Source organism: Echinops telfairi, unplaced genomic scaffold, assembly GCF_000313985.2.
Source record: "Echinops telfairi isolate 266 unplaced genomic scaffold, ASM31398v2 ScPeMD7_19;HRSCAF=73, whole genome shotgun sequence".
NCBI classification, from domain to species: Eukaryota; Metazoa; Chordata; class Mammalia; order Afrosoricida; family Tenrecidae; genus Echinops; species Echinops telfairi.
The window spans coordinates 3,400,045-3,418,917 of NW_022103916.1; the positions used below are offsets into that span (position 1 = coordinate 3,400,045).

General features: G+C 38.9%; 1 protein-coding gene across 1 annotated transcript in view; it reads left to right on the forward strand.

Moving 5' to 3' along the window:
* Positions 1–18,873, forward strand: part of DGKK (diacylglycerol kinase kappa) — a 176,917-nt gene that overhangs the window by 89,451 nt on the left and 68,593 nt on the right. Inside the window, exons 5-12 of the mRNA XM_004713137.4 lie at positions 1,759–1,894; positions 2,541–2,647; positions 2,964–3,089; positions 5,784–5,886; positions 12,947–13,130; positions 13,805–13,913; positions 14,735–14,874; positions 15,741–15,822. Coding sequence (XP_004713194.2) covers positions 1,759–1,894; positions 2,541–2,647; positions 2,964–3,089; positions 5,784–5,886; positions 12,947–13,130; positions 13,805–13,913; positions 14,735–14,874; positions 15,741–15,822 — 987 coding nt within the window. The remainder of the gene's footprint in view (positions 1–1,758; positions 1,895–2,540; positions 2,648–2,963; positions 3,090–5,783; positions 5,887–12,946; positions 13,131–13,804; positions 13,914–14,734; positions 14,875–15,740; positions 15,823–18,873) is intronic.

Here is an 18,873-nt window from a genome sequence, read left to right on the forward strand (position 1 = left end):
CAGTGCTGTTGTTGGGTGAAGTGTTCTGCACATGCCTATGAAGCCAAATTTGTTAATTTGACTTTTCTTTTCTACATCTTTGTTGAGATTATTTCTAGTTGTTCTATTTCCCTAAAATAGTGTAAAGCTTTTTTGCCTGCATGGTTTTTGTTACGAAATCAGAGGTTAGTCTTACCCATTCCTTTTTGTAAAGCTTTTCCCAAGCTACTATCAGGATGCTTTCCTGGTCTTTGGTTCTGAAAAGTTTGAACATGACATATCATGGTAATTTTCTTTGGGTTCTATCCTTCGGGAGGTTTGTTCACCTTGAATACATATTTTCTGATCTTGCATGATGTTGGGAAATTTTTCTTCCAATAAATCTTATGCAATTTTCTCTGTGCTTTTCGATATTTCTTCCTATTCTGGAATTCTGATCCCACATAAGTTGTTCCCCTTGGTTCTATCCTATAAAATTCCTAGTCTTCTGTCCTATAATTCTCTTCTTTTTTTTTGCTCTTTTTTAACTGTTTATTTAATTTTTCATTCATTTTTGTCAGTTTGTCTTTATAGTGTTTTTCTGGATTCTCCTGAAGATTTTTTTTCTGTTTTCCTTGGTTTCATCTATCTTTCTCTCAATCTGTTGAAATAATTTAATATAACTATTTAAAATTCCTTTACAGGTCATTCGAATGTCTTTTCCTCACAAGGAAAGTCTTCTGGATCTGCACATTTGTCACTTGTTTGAATCATTCTGCCCCTTTTCTTTATGTGAATGAAAATTTTCTATGGTTTCTCATGAGTTTTCAAGGTGGTATTGTATTTAATTGATCATTTTATGTTTGTGAGGCCTTAACCACTCACCACCTGCCTCTTGGTGAATGTACTGGAGATGTGAATGTGTGTTTAGTTCTTTGTCTGCTGTTTTCATTAGAGGGGAGTTTGTGCAGGTGTTTTTACTATCTCTAGATGATAAAGTAATATGGGAATAAGTAGTGGCCCATTTATATAGGTGTGGCTGTAAGTGTTACAGTTATACTTGGGCCATGTGGGCATAGCCACTGTGTGAAGTCAGGTGGAACATCAACAACAAAAAAGAGAGAAGAACAAAAACAATCAAGAAAATTAACAACAACAAAGACAGGGAAATTCAGACAACAAAAAGAGCAATAAAATTAATTCAATAACTAAAAAAATGTTTAGCAAGGATAGAGAAAAAAAGAATTACTCAATAAGCAAAACCAGTTGGAGAGAGGATGTTAAAATGAAAAAGAAAGGAGAATAGTGCAGGAAAATAACTAAAAAAATAAAAGGAAGTGGAAACAAGAAAAACAGTGAAGAAAAGGGGAACTAGAGAAAGCTAGGATTTAAAAACAAATGAACAAATAAAAGGTAGAGGGACGAAAAGAAAAACTGAGACAGGAGCAGGACCCAGAGAGGAGAAAACTATGGAGAGCTGTAGTGCCCAGTATAGCACCCTCTGCTAGACAAGGAACATCCTGTGTAGCCAAGTGGGGATGGAGAAATTTGTCTCTTTGCCTGACTCCTAGCTAGGGTTAGGACCTGATTGAAAGTAGTTCATGTAGTCTAAAACAGTGCTTGAGGTCAGAGGGTTTATTTCCTGAAAGGAATCTTTAGGGTCCACAGGTCAGCTGGGGCAAAGTGGTTCTTTATACAAGGAGCTCTTACCAGCCTAGAGCACTTCTTCAGCATGGCCTTCTCTGATTTCTCTTTGTGATTAACTCTCATTTCAAATCCGATCTCTTTTACTTACTTTAGATACCTGAAGCAGAGAACAATCCTTTCCTTGTTGGCATGCACTACTGGTACTCCAGCCACAGTAATCAGACCCAGCACTGCAATGTTTGTCGAGAGAGGATTCCTGCATTATCTAGAAATATTATCATCTGTGAAGGTACCTTTCTGACTCTTCTATGAAGAGTGGGTGGGGATAGGGATGAAGGGTCTCATTTGGCTTAATATCATTTGCTCTGTTATGTGGTTATACCTAACACTTAACAGAGGAAAGAATATGGGAGGAAACTTGTATGTGGGACAATTCTTTTTTTCTGTTGAAGTAAATACATTTTCGATACCCATTTTATAAAGTTCACTGAAATAATCTATAAATATAAAAGCATTTTTCCTTTGGATATCACCACGCTCCATGTAAATACTCAACAGTTGGATCATCTGCAGGAAGCGCTTCAAGCCACACTGTTGGTTTGCAACCTGAACATACAGCTTTCATACCACAGTGGCACTTATGTACTCAAGTGGCTTTGGAATATGACTATTGGGCATGTGGAGTAAAAAGCATATGTCAATTCAAATCAACAAAAGGGGTATTATGGAAGAAAGTAGAGAATTGGGAATGCTCATTCATTCAACATCGGATTCTAGGAATTTAATCAGTAGAAGTAAAAAGGAACTGGATTATATGGGGAAAAGATTTTTAGAATTGAATGAGAACGATTTAGAATGTATCAGATCAGCTTAGTTAAAATTAGAATAATCATTCTCACAAGACTCATACTTACATTTTTTTAACTCTCTCACAGTATGCAAAATCAGATCTCACAGATTATGTGCTTTGAGGGCAAGCAAAGACTGCAAGTGGAATACTTTGTCTCTGACTGATGATCTCCTGCTACCTGCAGATGAAATAGTGAGTACCAATTATACCTTTCCCTAGCCATCCTCTCCCATCTCCATTTAAGTGAAGATACACACAGAAAGGAAGCTATCTTCCTCTCTTAGGACACCCCCAAGTAGGTTTCTTCCCTAGATCCATAATTAATCTCAAAGAATGAAACTCACCACTCCCACTTATCATTAGCCGCTAGCATTGCTGGTGGAGGGGAAAATATCACGGAGAATTTCCTAGATGTCTTCATGGGGCTGTGGAAAGTACAATTATTAGTATTATCCTTTTCTCTCCTTAGCTCTCTAACTTCTACATCTTGTCGCTTTTTCTCTTTTAGAAAAGCATGCCACATCAATGGATAGAAGGGAACATGTCTGTCAGCTCTCAGTGTGCAGTGTGTCATGAGAACTGTGGCAGCTATCGAAGACTTCAAGATTTCCAGTGTCTGTGGTGCAATTCTATAGTAAGACTCATTCCAGTACTTAGATAACTTGACTTTGGGAATAGGGATGACTTGGATTTCACTGTTCATCCCCATAGATTGAGCACTCAGAGGTACCCTAGCCCAAAATATGTTATACTGATTCTCTCAGTATCTTGCCTTTCCAGATCTGGCTCTGGAGTCTTTGGGAAGACATTTTAAAACTCTCACTCTTTAATCATTCTTAATTGGTTCGACCTACTAGTAAATGGGAAAACGTTAACTTTCCCAAGGAAGCATAGACAATTATAAATAAGTTCTAAGTCTACCCCTAAGCTTTCTATTGTCCTCATTATCCATTTCCTAGAAACCTATAATCTGTATTAATTAATCATGATTAAAAATATTGGCACATTACTGTTGTTGCCATTATGTACATATGATCTCTTTTAATCCTTACAACAACCTTAAAAAGTAGGCCTCTCTGTTTATCAGTAAATGAAACCCAGGGACATTGAGCCTATAGCAAAAGCAAATAGAAAAGGGTTTCAGGGAAGGGGGGGGGGGGCGTAATAGTGGGATGGGAGAAATAAGAGGGAGATGATGTCAAGGAGCCCACCAAGGAAGGAAACGTATGTTTGGAGACCAGAAGTATGTTATGGAAGCAATTGTACAATTCTGTTTGATGTAATTGAAATATGAAATGATATGGCATATGTATTAACTCCCAAGTTACAGAAAATTAAAAGGAAAAAAAAAACATAGATCAAGGAATAGGGTTTGGGCTCACACTAAATCCTAGCTCCAACTTAAGAACAATTAGTTCTTACATATGGCCCTGCTTGATACTCACACTCAGGAAGCAAACACAGAAGATATGGGTGCTATAGCAAAATGTGGTGATGAATGTAGGTGCCTGGCTGTCAGATAAAATAACGTCTGGGGTCTTAAAGGCTTATTTCCAGACAAACAGCCATCTAAGAGAGATGTCAACTGGTTCCACATGGAAGAAGCACACCATCACCCGTCATCGAGGATTGGAATCCATATAATCCAAAGTCCAAGGAGGGATCAGTATCAGAGCCTAAATTCTGAGATTCTGGTGTGCACAGTGTGATGGATGACAGTGGGAGCTCAAGATCTATTAGTGGAGCTACATCGGAAATAAGTCTCCGGAGAACTCCCATATCTAAAATTGAGGGATGGGAGGAAAGTGGTCACTAAACAGAATGCTTGGAAGAGAGGAGTATAGACGATCAAAGGCATAAATGGGACGTGAACAGTTAAAATTGTGTCAGTAAGTCCCCCTGTGATGTAAGCTGCACTGGATCTGGTTTCCAAAACGTTCTGTATTTTTGGTTTGTATTGTTTTGTTTGGTTTTTGTTTGTTCATATGAGAGTGTGTTTCAAACGTGTGATGTCAATGGAAGTCACCCTCTTAAAGCTGTGTTATATGCTTTTCCATTTTTTCGGTCTCTGAAACCTAGGATTGATGAAACTATAGGGACAGCAAGTAGAATAAAGGGCTTGGGGGAGGGGGATACAGTGGAGATGGGGGAGTGTAAAAGGATGATGGTGTCAAGGAGTCGATGTAGAAAAAGATTATTTGGAAACTGTGGTAACAATTGTACAATTCCACTTGACATTATTGAAATATGGAATGATATGATATGTGGACTAAATCCCAACAAATAAAACATAGCCCTTATTGTTCCCATTTTCCAGATAATAAAAGTGAGGTTCTTGCAACCATTAATCAGGAGAGTCCTGATTCCTACATAATTCTTCAAAGACCATACTCTTAACTACAACACTGTGTCTATATAATGCTTTTCAGCTGGAGACTATTTCCCTCCGCCAAATATTTGGCAATGGTTGGATACGTTTGTTTGTTGTCCCAACTCAAGTTGGGAGTTGAACAGAGGTATGGCTAGAGAGAGACTTGGGGTGTTGCTATACCTCCTAAAATGTACAGACTAGACCTCAATAATGAAGAGCTATCCAACTCAAAATGTTCAAAGTGCTAAGTAAGTAATCACGATATATACTTTCTAAACTTTTAGATATTTCCCTTAAATGGATAGTTCCGGACAAAAAGGAACTGAAGTATGAGCTTTTTCTTAGAAGACTCTTGTTCTTCTTTGGCTCTGCTTTACTTACATTTGAATACCTGGATCAGTTTTGTATCCTCCAGGAGCTGTGTAATGGTTCTGGAAGTCACACTTGGAGATGTTCAAAATCTGGAAAGAATGACCACTTTGAGGAAAGCCAACAAAATCTCAGTTCTGTCATTTCCTAGTGGCTTGATCTTGGGCAAGATCCTCTCCTTCTTTGAGTTTTGGCACCCTTATTTCTAAAATAAGCCCCACCACACACAATTATTGTAAGGATTGAAATGTGGCAGCCTATTAGTAGTGGTGGCCTCATAAACGGCAAATAAGCACCTCATTTTGCAAGTCACAAAGATTAAGCCCTAGATTTAGTGGCTTCACAGTGCCTGCACATGGGTGTTTTCTGAAAGCCACCTTTGAAAGGACCAGAGTTCAGAGTTCACACTTAGGGACAGACCAGGTTTGGGGTTATGTCCAGGTGAGTTGAGGGTTTGTCTATGATACCAAACCTCAGAAAAAATATTTGAACACTGGGAACCCAAATCTTATGAGTGAGTTTCACGACTAACAAGTGTTCTTTTCTCTCCCCCTCCCTTTTTTATCTTCTCTTCTTTTGTTATTTCAGGTGCACGAACACTGCAAAATACGGTTTTCCCAGGAATGTTGGTTTGGACGTCATCGTTCATCAGTCATTCCTCCTACTGCCCTCAGTGACCCTAAGGGTGATGGTGTGTAGCTAGATCTTAATTTTAAGAACATGGTGGTGGGAGGGATGAAGGAACAAAACAAAGGAATAATAACTGTAATTAAATTATTATTTATTAGTCAAATATTTGTGGGGAATAGGAAATTATATGTATTTACAAGATCATGGTCCTCTTTAGACCTTTGGGATGTTTAACCTTTATGTGTGATGTATATGTATGTACATATGTTCTCTGTAACCTCTGTTCCAGTTGTTTCTGACTGATCAGAATTTATTTCAGCTCTATTAAAAAAATAATTTCCAGACACTATATATTGGGCTGCTCAGTGTACAGTCAGCAGTTGGAAACCACCAACCACTCTTTGGAAGAGAGATGGGGCTTTCTACTCCTGTAAAGAGTTACAATTTCAGAAACTGACAGGGGAAGTTCTACCTACCCCGTCCTAAAAGGTTGCTATGAGTCAGCATCGACTCCATGACAGTGAGTTTTGAGAAGGAATCCATGAACTAAGTTTGTGCCTGAGTGGTCATGGCAGAATTACGTGAACAGGCCAAGTTATATTACTTATAAAATCGAAACTAATACAAAGTTTGTCTCCAGATATGAACCTAACATGATCATTGCAACAACATACTAAATGAATGTTTTGTCAGTTCCTGGACACCAATGATTTTTTGATCACATTTTATTCACAATGTACTTGACAGTCATAAAAAGACCTAAGACATGAGCATTGCCAGTGATCATGGTTATGTTAGGTCCAGGATATTGATATAATATGACAATTAACAATTAAAGGTAGCATATGCTTCATGCTTCAAGCAGTAGTAGAGACACTTGGAGACCAAAAAATGTCATGAGTGTTAGGCAATTGTAGGAGATTGAGCCGAAAGGAGGTAATGATGGAATAAATTCAACAAGAGCAAATATTGTATAGCTCCTTCTATCAAGAACTATAGTAATGTTAGAACAGAGAAAACAGGGGCAAAGGATAGGGGTGTTTTGTTTATTATTTGTGTTTGGTTTTCTAAAATATATGTTATATGGAGCCACTATGATGCAAGATTTTTAAAAAAGGGCAGGGGGATAGGCAGGCAACCATGGGTTTTAGTCACTTGCTCGCTAGATGACCTTGGATAAGTCATTTATGTTCTCTAAGCTCCACTTTTATGATCCACAAAAGGGAATATTGTGAGGATAATGGGTAATATGTGAAGGATGCAAATATGCAAAACACAAACCCAAAGGACAAAATCCCTAGTATTGAACAACACAATTCCTGGCCTTCTATCCTAATGAAAATGGTAATTACCGTAAGTGACAATTCTGCAGTTACGTTCTTTGGCACTTGTTAGATTCCCCTCTCTTTTTTCACTTTTTCTTTTCTTCTGACTCTCCTTTCATGAAGCTATTCACTTGTTTCTCCTCTTCCATTACTCGTTATTAAAGCGTAGGAGCAGTTAACATCAAAATGATATGTCATAGATAAAAAGACCTGTCCTATTGTTCTAACATACTAAGAAATTTAGAAATCTAACATATGTAACATATTGCTGTTTCATAAAGACAGAGAAGAGATGCACTGTCCATTAATTTAAGTTTGTGCATGGTGGCTTCTCTCTCTAATTGTCCACTTTCACTTTATGGACTTTGACTCCTTTCTGAAATATTTGTAATTCTTTGCACAGCAATAATTTTTAAGTCAATGAAATATTACTTCAGTGATCATTCCTACACCAGTGGATCCAGAGATGGACAAATTAGCTTATCATAGAAATTTGTTAAATCTCTTACCTTAATATTCTTGGTACTAATAAAATAGGAAAGATGGTGTTGTCTGTCTTCCATCCTAGACTTCATCCTTAGCACTTACTTTAACACCTCTCTGTATTCATAGCACTCAGTTCTGTTCTGGGTACTTGGTATGTGTGCAGTCTAGATTTGTTGCGTGAATTCATGTCCCATAAATTCATTCACTGGCTGCTGTCTATAAGTAAGGCTCAATGCTGAGCAATCTAAAGAATAAGAAATAAGTTTCTTGATTCACATGGAGGCACAAAAGTACTAGTGAATTAGTTAGTTATCAAACTTGAGTTGTATATCAGAGTCACCATTAAAGCTTGTTAAAACAAGATTCCTGTGGCCTTCTCTGGCCCTAGAGCTTGTGATTCAGAAGAGAGGGAATATTACCCCCCAATTTATAGAAAGTCCTCAGAGGACACTGATGTTGCTAGTTTGGGAATGCATGCCATTATCTTCTGTGTTACCTTGGGCAAGTTATTTTACTTCTCTGTGCCATATTGTATTAGTCTGGGTACTTTGGAGAAACAAATCCACAGCGACTCATGGATAAGAGAGAGTTTTATGTAAAGAAAATGTGCATCACGAAAACATCCCAACCCAATGCTGCCCAAGCCCACAAGTCCAACATTAACCCATTAACCCAACACCGGTCCACAAAGTCCTCCACCTCACAAAACAGAGGCAATGATGCCGACTGCAGGAGGAAAGCTGAGTCAGTGAACGTGTAAGCATCTCAGCACTGGCAAGGATCTCCACACGGCTGCTCCAGCACCCAGGGCTGCATCGGGATAGGTCCATGTGGCTTCTCCTTGGGGATGTCTTGTAAGAAGTCAATCTTGCAAGCTGAAGCAGGAAACTGCTAAGGCAGCTGCACCCGGTGCGACCATCACAAAGCAAGAGACCCGAGAAACTAGAAAGGCGAGGCTCACCACCCATTTATCCCTCCGCCTTTCAATTAGCCCCGCATGTGATTATCGGCCAGGTTGGCACAATTAGCTAACTCACATATATTTCTCCAATAAGAAATACTGGAAAATAAAATAATTGGTTCTGAGGCCCAAAAAGTACACTTATAAACTCATTTTTCCAGGGCTTTCAATCACTATGGAGGCTTTTAGCCTTCTTGCATGTCACTGTCTCGAATACGCTATCCCCATCGAGTTGTTTCTGATTTATCCAAATTAACAGTAACTTTTCAACTTCTTCGATGGTCTGGTTCTCTGTTTCGTGGCTAATGATATCACATTTGCTACATTCACCCCTTTAATCACACTGAATAATGTCAACTTGGCCGTTTTGCATTCAGCTGCCAAATCAGACACGTGGCAACCGGATTGAAACTTAGCAGTGGATTCCTTCTTTACCTCTGCGTGGTTCTCACAGTTTTCCTCTTAGCTTCTCTGCTGGTATCACGGACTCTCTTTAGAGCCATCATTATGATGGCTCCAACTTTTCAGTGTCCAAGCCCGAAATTTGAAATAAATTGAGTTCTGACAACCAAGGTATCATGGTACTAATGCTGCGCAAAGAAGCATGTTTTGTTTTGTTTTTATCTCTTTCAAGCTGTTGACTCATGTGGAGTTTAAATTCAATTGAATCCCCTAAGTCCTTTTCACACTTGATGCTGCCAAGCCATCTACCTATTGTTCTGTTCTCTTGCAATTGATACCCTTGGGGGTAAAGGCCAAGCTTCACATGTTTTCTTTTTACTTGTTGTCTTATCGACCTATTGGCCTATTGAGGAAATTTTTCTGTCTTGATTATATCTTCCAGTAACTCTCCTTCTAGCTTTGGGTATATAAAAGTTGACAAGTAGCATTCTATGTCTTCTTCTGATTTTTTTTTATTAAAATGGTTGGACAGTAGTAGAAGACCCTCCCCTCTTATGAACATCAACCAGTCTATTTCAAAACAAAGGACCTCTGGTAGTGTAGTGTAGTATACATTGAGTTGCTAACAACAGGGTCAGAGGTTTAAACTTACTATCTACTCTACTGCAAAAAGAGAAGCTTTTGCTCCCATAAAGATTATAGCCTCAGAGGCCACAGGGGCAGTTCTATTCTCGCTTATAGGTTGGCTACGAGTTTGAATCAACTCGATGACAGTGAGTGAGTAAAACATGATCTTGTGTTTTCAGTTACCTACCCGCTCTTTGATTCTGCCTTACAGTGTGACATTCTAGTCCACAATGCAACCCACTTTTTTCACCTTCCTCACAAGACCCCTTTGACAAACTTGGCCTTGCTCAAATGAAGATGTGCTCTGACAATGAAGGACATGCGAGATGGGGCTGCTCCTGTGTTCTGTCAGCCCTGCGACCAATTTAGGCTCGATGCTGAAGACTGTGTTGTCTTAATTACACAATGTTCTCTTTATCTGGCAACTTCCTATCCCCAGACTAGATTATTTTTATTATCAATTACAGAATGGTACTATCATAGATATAGCACAATGAGCATCCAGATAACTCAAGATGTTTGCTGTAGGTTAGTGAGTAAACCTGGAAGAGAGCCAGCTGCAGCCCACAGCTGCATCGTCTTATAGAAGTGCAATGCAGAAGGCAGCCCCTACTTCAAGCTGTCAGATCTAAAACTGATTTCAGCTGCACACGGATGGCTATGCAACTTATAGACAGCATTAAAATGTGTCTTATTATTTTTTTACTAGTGATTATATCCATTTGGTTCAAATTTTTCTAATTAAATATATAAACACAATATTCAGTGAAAATCATTGCTCTACTCCTTCTCTGACCCACTCTGACAACTGCACCTCACCCCCACTCAGAAATAATTACTGCCAATAATTTCCTGAATGTCCTTCCAGTACTCCTTTCTTTTTTTCCCCTTTTTTATAAGTCATTTTATTGGGAGCACGTATAGATATCATAACATTCCATAATTCAATTAGATCAATCATAATTGTACAGTTGCTACCACAACAGTTTAAAATTTTTTTCTTTCTTCTTGAACTCTTTGATATCAACCCCCCTCTACTCCCTCCCTCCCCCACTCTACCCACAAGGAACCCTTATTATCATTATTTATATTATTGTTATTATTTATTTTCCCATATCTTACCCCATCCAATATATCCATTCGCCTACAATTCATTATTTGCTCCCCATTCTTGCTATCAGCCCCCCCCCACCTTCCCATATCCTCAGGGAATCCTTACTCCCATTATTGTTTCTGAAGGTTTATCTATCTTGGCTTTCATGCACTGAACCATCTTAACTATAAAAATGAACATATGCAGGTCTAACAAGATTAATGAGGTAAAAACAAAGACTGTAATAGTAAGGGGAGGAAATATTAAAGAACTAGAGGATAGTTATGTGTTTCAACGGTGCTATACCGCACCCTGGATTTATCATCCCTTTTGTGTAGCCCAAGTATCTTACAGGTTAGTTTTGGGTCTCCACTTTTTAAATGCTCCTTCTCATCAATTTGATTGCTTGTTTTGAACTTCTGATACCTATTCCCATTGACACCTGAGGATCACACAGTCTGGTGTGCTTTTTCAATGTGGCTTTGTTGCTTTCCTATTAGATGGCTGCTTGTTTAACTACCAGCCTTCAAGACCCCAGATGCTATATCTTATAATAAATGTCAGCCTATATTCTTATCACTCCTTTTAACACTATGCACGTTCTCCAATATATAGGTATGTGTGTTTCGCCTTCCCAGTATATTTTGGAAACATTTCCATACAAAAAAAGAGCATCTTCAATCATTTTTTAAAGTTGCAAGTTATCCAATTATGTGGCCATACCATAGATTATTAAACCAATCCCCTACGAATGAATAATTTGGTAGCTTCAGTCTTTTTAAAATAAACAATATTCAATGGACAATTTCACACATAGCATTTTACATATATTATCTATAGGGAAATTTTGCAGGAGTGGATTACTGAGTCAAACTACATTTACCTTTATAGTTTTCATAGATACTGTCAAGCTGCCCTCTACAGGACTAATGTTATTTTGCATCTCCATACTCAGTGTAGGAAAGTGCATTTCCCCCCTTTCCTTCCTGAATCAAATCTAGTGTTTGGATTTTGCCAATCTGCTACCCAAGGTGGAAAAAAGGAGTTAGTTTTAAATTGTATATTTCTTAGTATAAGTTTGAACATCTTTAAGAATTAATTTATATTTTAATTTCTCATCAGCATAACTCCCATATCTTAAAGCTTCCTTTTCATCTAAACACTGAGAAACAGGTTAATTTTGTGATTCACTCACTTTGCATATACGGAAAATGAGGCCCAAACCCAGTAGTAGTTGACCTCACAAGGGACCCCTCCAAATGATCTGTAACTCTAATCACTGGGGCATGAACAGATCTGTTCCTGGTCCCTTTCACCTAGGGTACAATAAATGGGACATTGCAATCCACCTTCCTTCCATACTTAGGAGTGACATATTTGTTTTTGTCCCAAGCATTTACTTTGAGTGGGGCAGCCCTAGAAAGTCATGAGCTCAGAGGCGTGGGACCTTGGAACATTGCTCACTGCTCATCTCCTTGCCAACTGACTCATCTGTGAGCTGGCTTGCTTTGACGATTTTGACTGCTATAATACCACTTTTCAAGGGATTATTAACAGCCTCTCTTTTGTTAAGACAATTTCTTTGTATTCTTTTTCCCCTTGAAAGTTAGTGTGATAATACTGATTGCTCCGCCAGAGTCATAGAGAAATGATTAAAGCTCCCTGCTTCACCCCACATTATTAAGCTCTACCATTAGCTCCCAGTTAAATGGAAGCCTTTCTTCCCACTCTCTTCCACCAACTCCTGACCTGGTATCTTCTCATTGTTAGAACTAATCTATCCAATGCAAAGAGAGGACTAGTGTGTCAATCCTCCTCTTGAGCTCCCAAAGTCTCCTTCCTCAATTTTTGCAAACATTTTTTACATATCCTTAGTTGCGGCACCAGTTATCTTATTCCTTTTGTTCCAACATTGTCTTATCTGTTTTTCCAGATTGAGGACAGAATCTATACCCCCAACACGATGCTTGGAAAATACAGTTTATCTGGCAACAGCTGAGAGAAAACATTTTTTTTAAATACATCATTTTATTGGGGGCTCTTTTGAAGGAAAACTTTTAAACCACTTGAGGTTGTGTCCTGAGTGTTCCTTTTCTCCTTAGCCTCAGAAAACTAAGAAAGATACTCAAAAAATCCTTTAAAATGTTGATGCTAAGTCATATCTTGTTTGTATCTCAATGGTCCTGTTCTTTTGTCTTTTCTTCTTCTGTGTGTGTGTATATATTAGGTCAATTAGTGGTTTCTTCAGACTTTTGGAACCTTGATTGGTCATCAGCCTGTTCATGTCCTCTACTTATCTTCATCAACTCCAAGAGTGGAGATCATCAAGGAATCGTTTTTCTCAGAAAATTCAAGCAGTACCTAAACCCATCTCAAGTGTTTGACTTGACAAAGAGTGGACCTGAAGTAGGGTAAGCATGGAGTAGCAGATAGAGTTGAGCATATGTGCATTCTAGACTAAGGTAAGCTTCATGGAGTTAGTCCTGGTAAGGAAAGAGCTGTTTTTTTCAAGTCTGAACATGCATGACCTCCAAAACATTTGATGTTGACTGGTTTAGGATTTTTAGCCTTTTACCAAAGATCTATAAAATCTCACCTTCTGCTTTCAAATTTGTTTCTTTTTTCTGGTTAGTAGAGGTAAAATCCTATTCCCTCACAACAAAGAAAGAAGCAAATGTATGTTGCCTATCTCCTGGCTACCATTTCTGCTACTTGCTCTTTCTTTTTCCTGGGGCCAAATAGCTATCTCTCTAGTGAAGATTTGCTTTATTTTGGGACAATCTCTATCTGACTGGCTCCTAGAAAGCTGAGTTTTTATGGATTACTGGAAGCATCCAGAGCAAGATCGGGTGTAGCATAGTAGGAATTACAGGAACGTCTAATTTCTGGAATTGCCTGTTAGAACATATTCTATACTCGTAGATCCATAGAGAAATGGGGGGAGTGGGGTAAGGGAAAGAATGTCGTTAGCCTCTTAGCATAGAGTCAATGCAGCAGCATTTGCCTCCTGACACATTGTAGGAAAGAGTCATCAAACCCAGCAAGCAGCTCATGTAATGGCCCCCTTCCCCGCTTTTCTTCGCAGGCTTAATATGTTCAAGAACTTTGCTCGCTTTCGAATTGTAGTTTGTGGTGGAGATGGCACTGTGAGCTGGGTCTTATCTCTGATTGATGTCTTTGGATTGCATGAAAAGGTAAGTTCCTGAATGAGTTAATGTATCCATTACTAGAAAGATTGAAAGTGTGAGACTACTTTTCCAAAGAGGAGCACTTTCCTATGCTGTAAATGCAGTCCTTGGTGTATACTCTTCTAATCTGTAAATGTATGTCCCATTCCCTCTACTCTTCATAGTGAACTTGACTGGTAGATTTCCAATCTAAACCTACTCGCTTAGACCATTTTCTGGTTGTCTATCTGTGGAAAGGATAAATCATGGAGTTAGAAGAAGGGATGAGTAGTGCTCTGTGTCTCAGGCCCCAAAGTGAAGTGTTGAATGGAAGGAGAGCAAGCAAAAAGGAAATTGCCTCAAGGAACACTTCACTTCCGAGTTTCTTCCCATCCTGAGACCACTGGTTTCCCCATTCACCCCCACCCCCAAGTATGAAAAGTAGCAGAATTTTTTCTCTACATCTACTTTGGCAACCTCCTGCTCTTCTGACTCTAGGAGCATTGTCTCCTGAGGCAGAATTTCTCCTTGGATTATCCTAGATAGAAAAGTGTCACTATAATTCTCTTCCATATGAAGAATATTAGTATATGAAATATTTGGTATATGCTAGTAACTTTTCACTTTACTAAATAGTTCTGTATTGCTAAGAAAGGGTCTCTACTCCTTAGGGAAAATTTCACTTAATTTCAAACATCCTCCCATTACACTTCCTGAAATCAGAGGTACCTAATCACCACTGGATTTGAGACCACAGTCTTTCCCAAAGAACACTGCCTGGCCTCTTTTATGGGGGATAGTTTGGTAAAGGGACTGCCTGAATAGGATACCTGGTTTTGTCATTTCAGTGTCAGCTTGCAGTCATCCCACTCGGAACTGGAAATGATGTGGCCCGTGTCCTGGGCTGGGGTGCATATTGGAAAAAGAAGAAGTCACCCCTGACTATCCTCAAAAGGGTGGAGCAAGCTAGCGTGAGGATTCTAGACAGGTAAGTAGCCAAAAGACCTAGCCCCTAGGTTTCTTTCAGTTATGCTCGGTTCCATCATCTTATTCTGAAATATTTTAGCCTCTCTCATAGAGCTTCATATCCTTTCTGGTTATGCCAATACAGTGTTTTGAGGTGCCTTGTCTTTTGGGAAACCAGAGGTTATCATGTAACCTTCAAACATCACTGAAATTCCTCTTCCGACATAAAAATTTCTAAAGGAGAGGCTCTGTGGACAGATTTCAAGAGTTGTATAAACTCTTTCAATTATGATACCAATTATGTGGCAAGCATCAACCCTGGTTTCATCAGGTTCTGAAGAAACTAAAAACAGAGGGGTGAGGGCTTCAGAAACGATTGGCCAAGATCAGAGGTTGGCAAATTGTGGCATTCAAACCATATGAAGCCATATGTGACCAGCTAACATCCTGATAATAAAGACTTTCTATGCTGGAACACTTGTTAGTATTTGATTTATAGTTGCTTATCAGTATCTGTAAAGGGGCTTTTACAAGATACCATGCTGGGTTCAGTCACAAAGCATCTTATTCAGTATGTCCTGGGTAGAGCCCTGATATGTGTATTTTATAATAGAACTTCAGGAGATCTTGATCACTACCTCTGGTTGAGAATTAATATTTTCTAAGAAGGTTATTATTTCTTCCTTAATCCTGGACTGTAGAAGGCATGAGTCTGGGGCCCTTCTTGTGGCACACCTGGAGATCAGGTGTCCAGAGACTGCATAGACATGCCCTGCAACCTGCTTCTTCCCACCACACAAACATTTTTGGCTTCTGTATTGACCTGTGAAACAATTGTTCTAGCTTTGATAAAAGTTCCTAAATACTTATCCTTGAACTTTATTTCAGATGGAGTGTAATGATCCGTGAGAATCCGAGGCAAATCCCATTGCCAAAAGGACAAGTTGCAATGGATGTAAACCAGTTTGAGGTAGTTACTTCACAGCTGTAATTTAGGAGAATCACTTAATTATATAATGTAATAAGTAGCAAGGTCTAGAGAGAAGATTTTATATAATCTAAGAGTTCCATGAGGACAAAATCATTGAGGATCAAAGACCTGTTATTCAGTAGCTATTGCCTATTAACTAGTAACACTGTGGAATAAATATTAGACTGCTAATTGCAGGATCAGGTTCATACTTACCAGCCTCTCTAAGGAAGAAAGACGAGGCTGTCTGCTACTGTAAATATTTACAGTCTCAGAAATCCCAAATAGGGTCATTATGAGCCGGAATGAATTCTGTAGCAGTGGGTTTTGGGAAGTTGGTATTTGATACAAGGGGGAAAATTTATGAAAAATTATTTTTTTAAAACTTTTTAAAGATAACCAAACACCTTGTGGAATGAGTTGCTGAGCCTAGGGGCTCGAGAACGTGGTCTCAGAAGGGACACTAAGGTCAACTGGCCTAATATAGTCCACAAAAACAATGTAATATATTCTAAGGTGATGAATGACAACTGGGGTCTTAAAGCTTATAAGGGACCACCTAAGGTGCGACGATTAGTCACTCCCCACCTGAAGAGTCAAGAAAATCAAAGATGCAAGGAAAGGGTGTTCCAATAGAATAATGAACAACAGTAACCCGAGCGCACAACTAGAGCATGCCTGACAATAGAACCAGCACTGCTGAAAGGGATCACCATACAAGGCCCTTGAGAGAGTGGGAGAAAAATGTAGAACAAAACTCAAAATCATTCAAAAGGCCAGACTCACTGGTCTGATAAAAACTGGTGGAACCCCCAAAACTATGCCCCTGATTTACCCTTCAGGTCTAAAACTTAACCCACTTCTTGTGTTGTGCTGGATTGAGAAACAAATCCAGTGACATTAATATATGTGTAAGAAAGGAAGTAATTCTATGTTCTTGATATCATCCTACAATTCATTTGGTCTTTGGTCATTAGTGCTCAATGTATCAAATCTGTTCTTGACATAATTTCTAAAGTCAAGTGGATTATGCTCTATGGTTAGTCCTGTTTGGGCTTTATTTAACTTGTTTTAACTTTCTCCAGTCTCAACTTGAACTGCATATGAGTGATTGATGATCTGTTCCGCTGGCCTTGTTTTGGCTGCTAATACTGAGTTTCTCCATCATCTCCTCCCAGAAATGTAGTCATCTTGATTTTTGTGTATTCCATTGACAAGGTTCATAGGTATTGTAGTCTATATTGTTGAAATAAAGTATTTGCAAATAAAAAAGAAGTAATTCTCTATTAAGAAGACATCCCAGCCCTGTCCAACTCAAGTCCACAAGTCTGATGCTAGAGGGAGCCCTCTTCAGACTCATGTAGCTGCAGGCAGATGATGCAGAAAGATGACGCCGGATGTAGGAGGCTCACAGGCCAGTCAGTGTGGTCTTGTGTAGATCCAAAGCCAGTAGGAACATGGCAGTTGCCAACAGTTCTCAGAGTTAGGTGGCCTACATGGGCCTGGAGACAGGCAGGAAAGTGACATGGCAGTGAGACTTCAACACTCCTTGTTCGCTCTCTCTTACCCAAAAACTGGCTTATGGCATCAAGAAGGTGTCACCAGGCTGTGACACAATTGATAGATTCAGCTCCACCTCTACCCTAACCCAGGAGTGTCTAGTTGACACAATCCCCAACCATCACATTTCCTTTGCTGAACTTTCAATCAAAAATAGACAGGTCAGTCTATAACGTGAACAATAACACCAGGAAGGTACTTACTCATTAGAACAATCAAACATACCAGTTAAAAAGCATACCATTTGCCCAGCAATAAATCTCAGAAAACAGGAAACGATAGGAAAGGAAAAAGAGAAATGTTAAGTACAGGAAGAAAGCAAGACATATTGTGAGGTTTGCAACCAATGTCATAAAACAAAACATGTATCAATTATTGAATAAAAAAATCCATTTGCTCAGTAAGTTTTCACTCAAACCACAATTTAAAAAAATTACTGTTTTAGACATTTAGAATATAATTCATTCATTCATTCACTCAGAAATATTAGTGGAGCAACTAGAAGGTGAGAGATTTTGTTCTAGAAACTGTTCTTATGTCTTAGTAGTTAAAAATAATGACACACTTCCCGCTATTATAGAGCTCATGTTATAGTTGGGGGGCTTAAAAAAACAGTTTTTATAAAGTAATAAGAGTGCTAGGATATGAGGAAGTAGAGAGACTGGGAACACACAGTCTGAGTGGAATTAGAAAACAACTTCTCAGAAGAAGTGCCATTTCAGAAGCTCTGAGGACTGGAGAGAATTAACCAGGAGAATAAGAAGAGGCTTGTTCCAGGCAGTTGGAACAGCAAGTATAGCTTCGACGGTAAGGACAATGGAATACTCACCGAACTGAAATATGTTCATAATGGCTGGAAATCAGGACAAGGGAAGGAGCACGTAGGGTGAGTGACTAAAGAGAAAGCTGGAGATAAAGCTGGCCAGGCCAGGAAGACATGCTAAACTGTGGTAGGAAATTTGGACGTTTACCCTAAAGGACAATAGTAATTACAAAGGGATTTTCGTATGTTACTTAATTATGAAATTTCTGAAACAGAGGGAAATTGAATTTGTAGGTTCTCCCATTAACATGTCACTGTGATTGCTTTCATGGCTATCTCTTTATCTATCTAATGGCGTTTTAAGCAGATGATTGCATGATACGCAGAGAAGAAAGAAGAAAGACTTGAGGCAAAGAACACAGGTGTAACAGATACTGTCCTAGTCTGGGAAAGAGAGCATGCTGCTTTGACTGGAGTAGCCGGAAGGAAAAGAACTAGACTTGTCTGAAGCATTGCAGAAGCAAAACCATCAGGACTTGGCAGACTATTGAATATAAGGGGTGGTAGAAAGGGAAGAGCAAAAGTTATAAAGAACGAAAAGATAGTTCAGAGCATAGACTCCAGAGCCAGGCTGCCTGGAATCAAATTCAGTTTCTGTTATTTATCAGCTATCACTTTTAAAATAATTTTTATAATTTTACTTTTTTATAATTCAGTTTCTGCCTCTA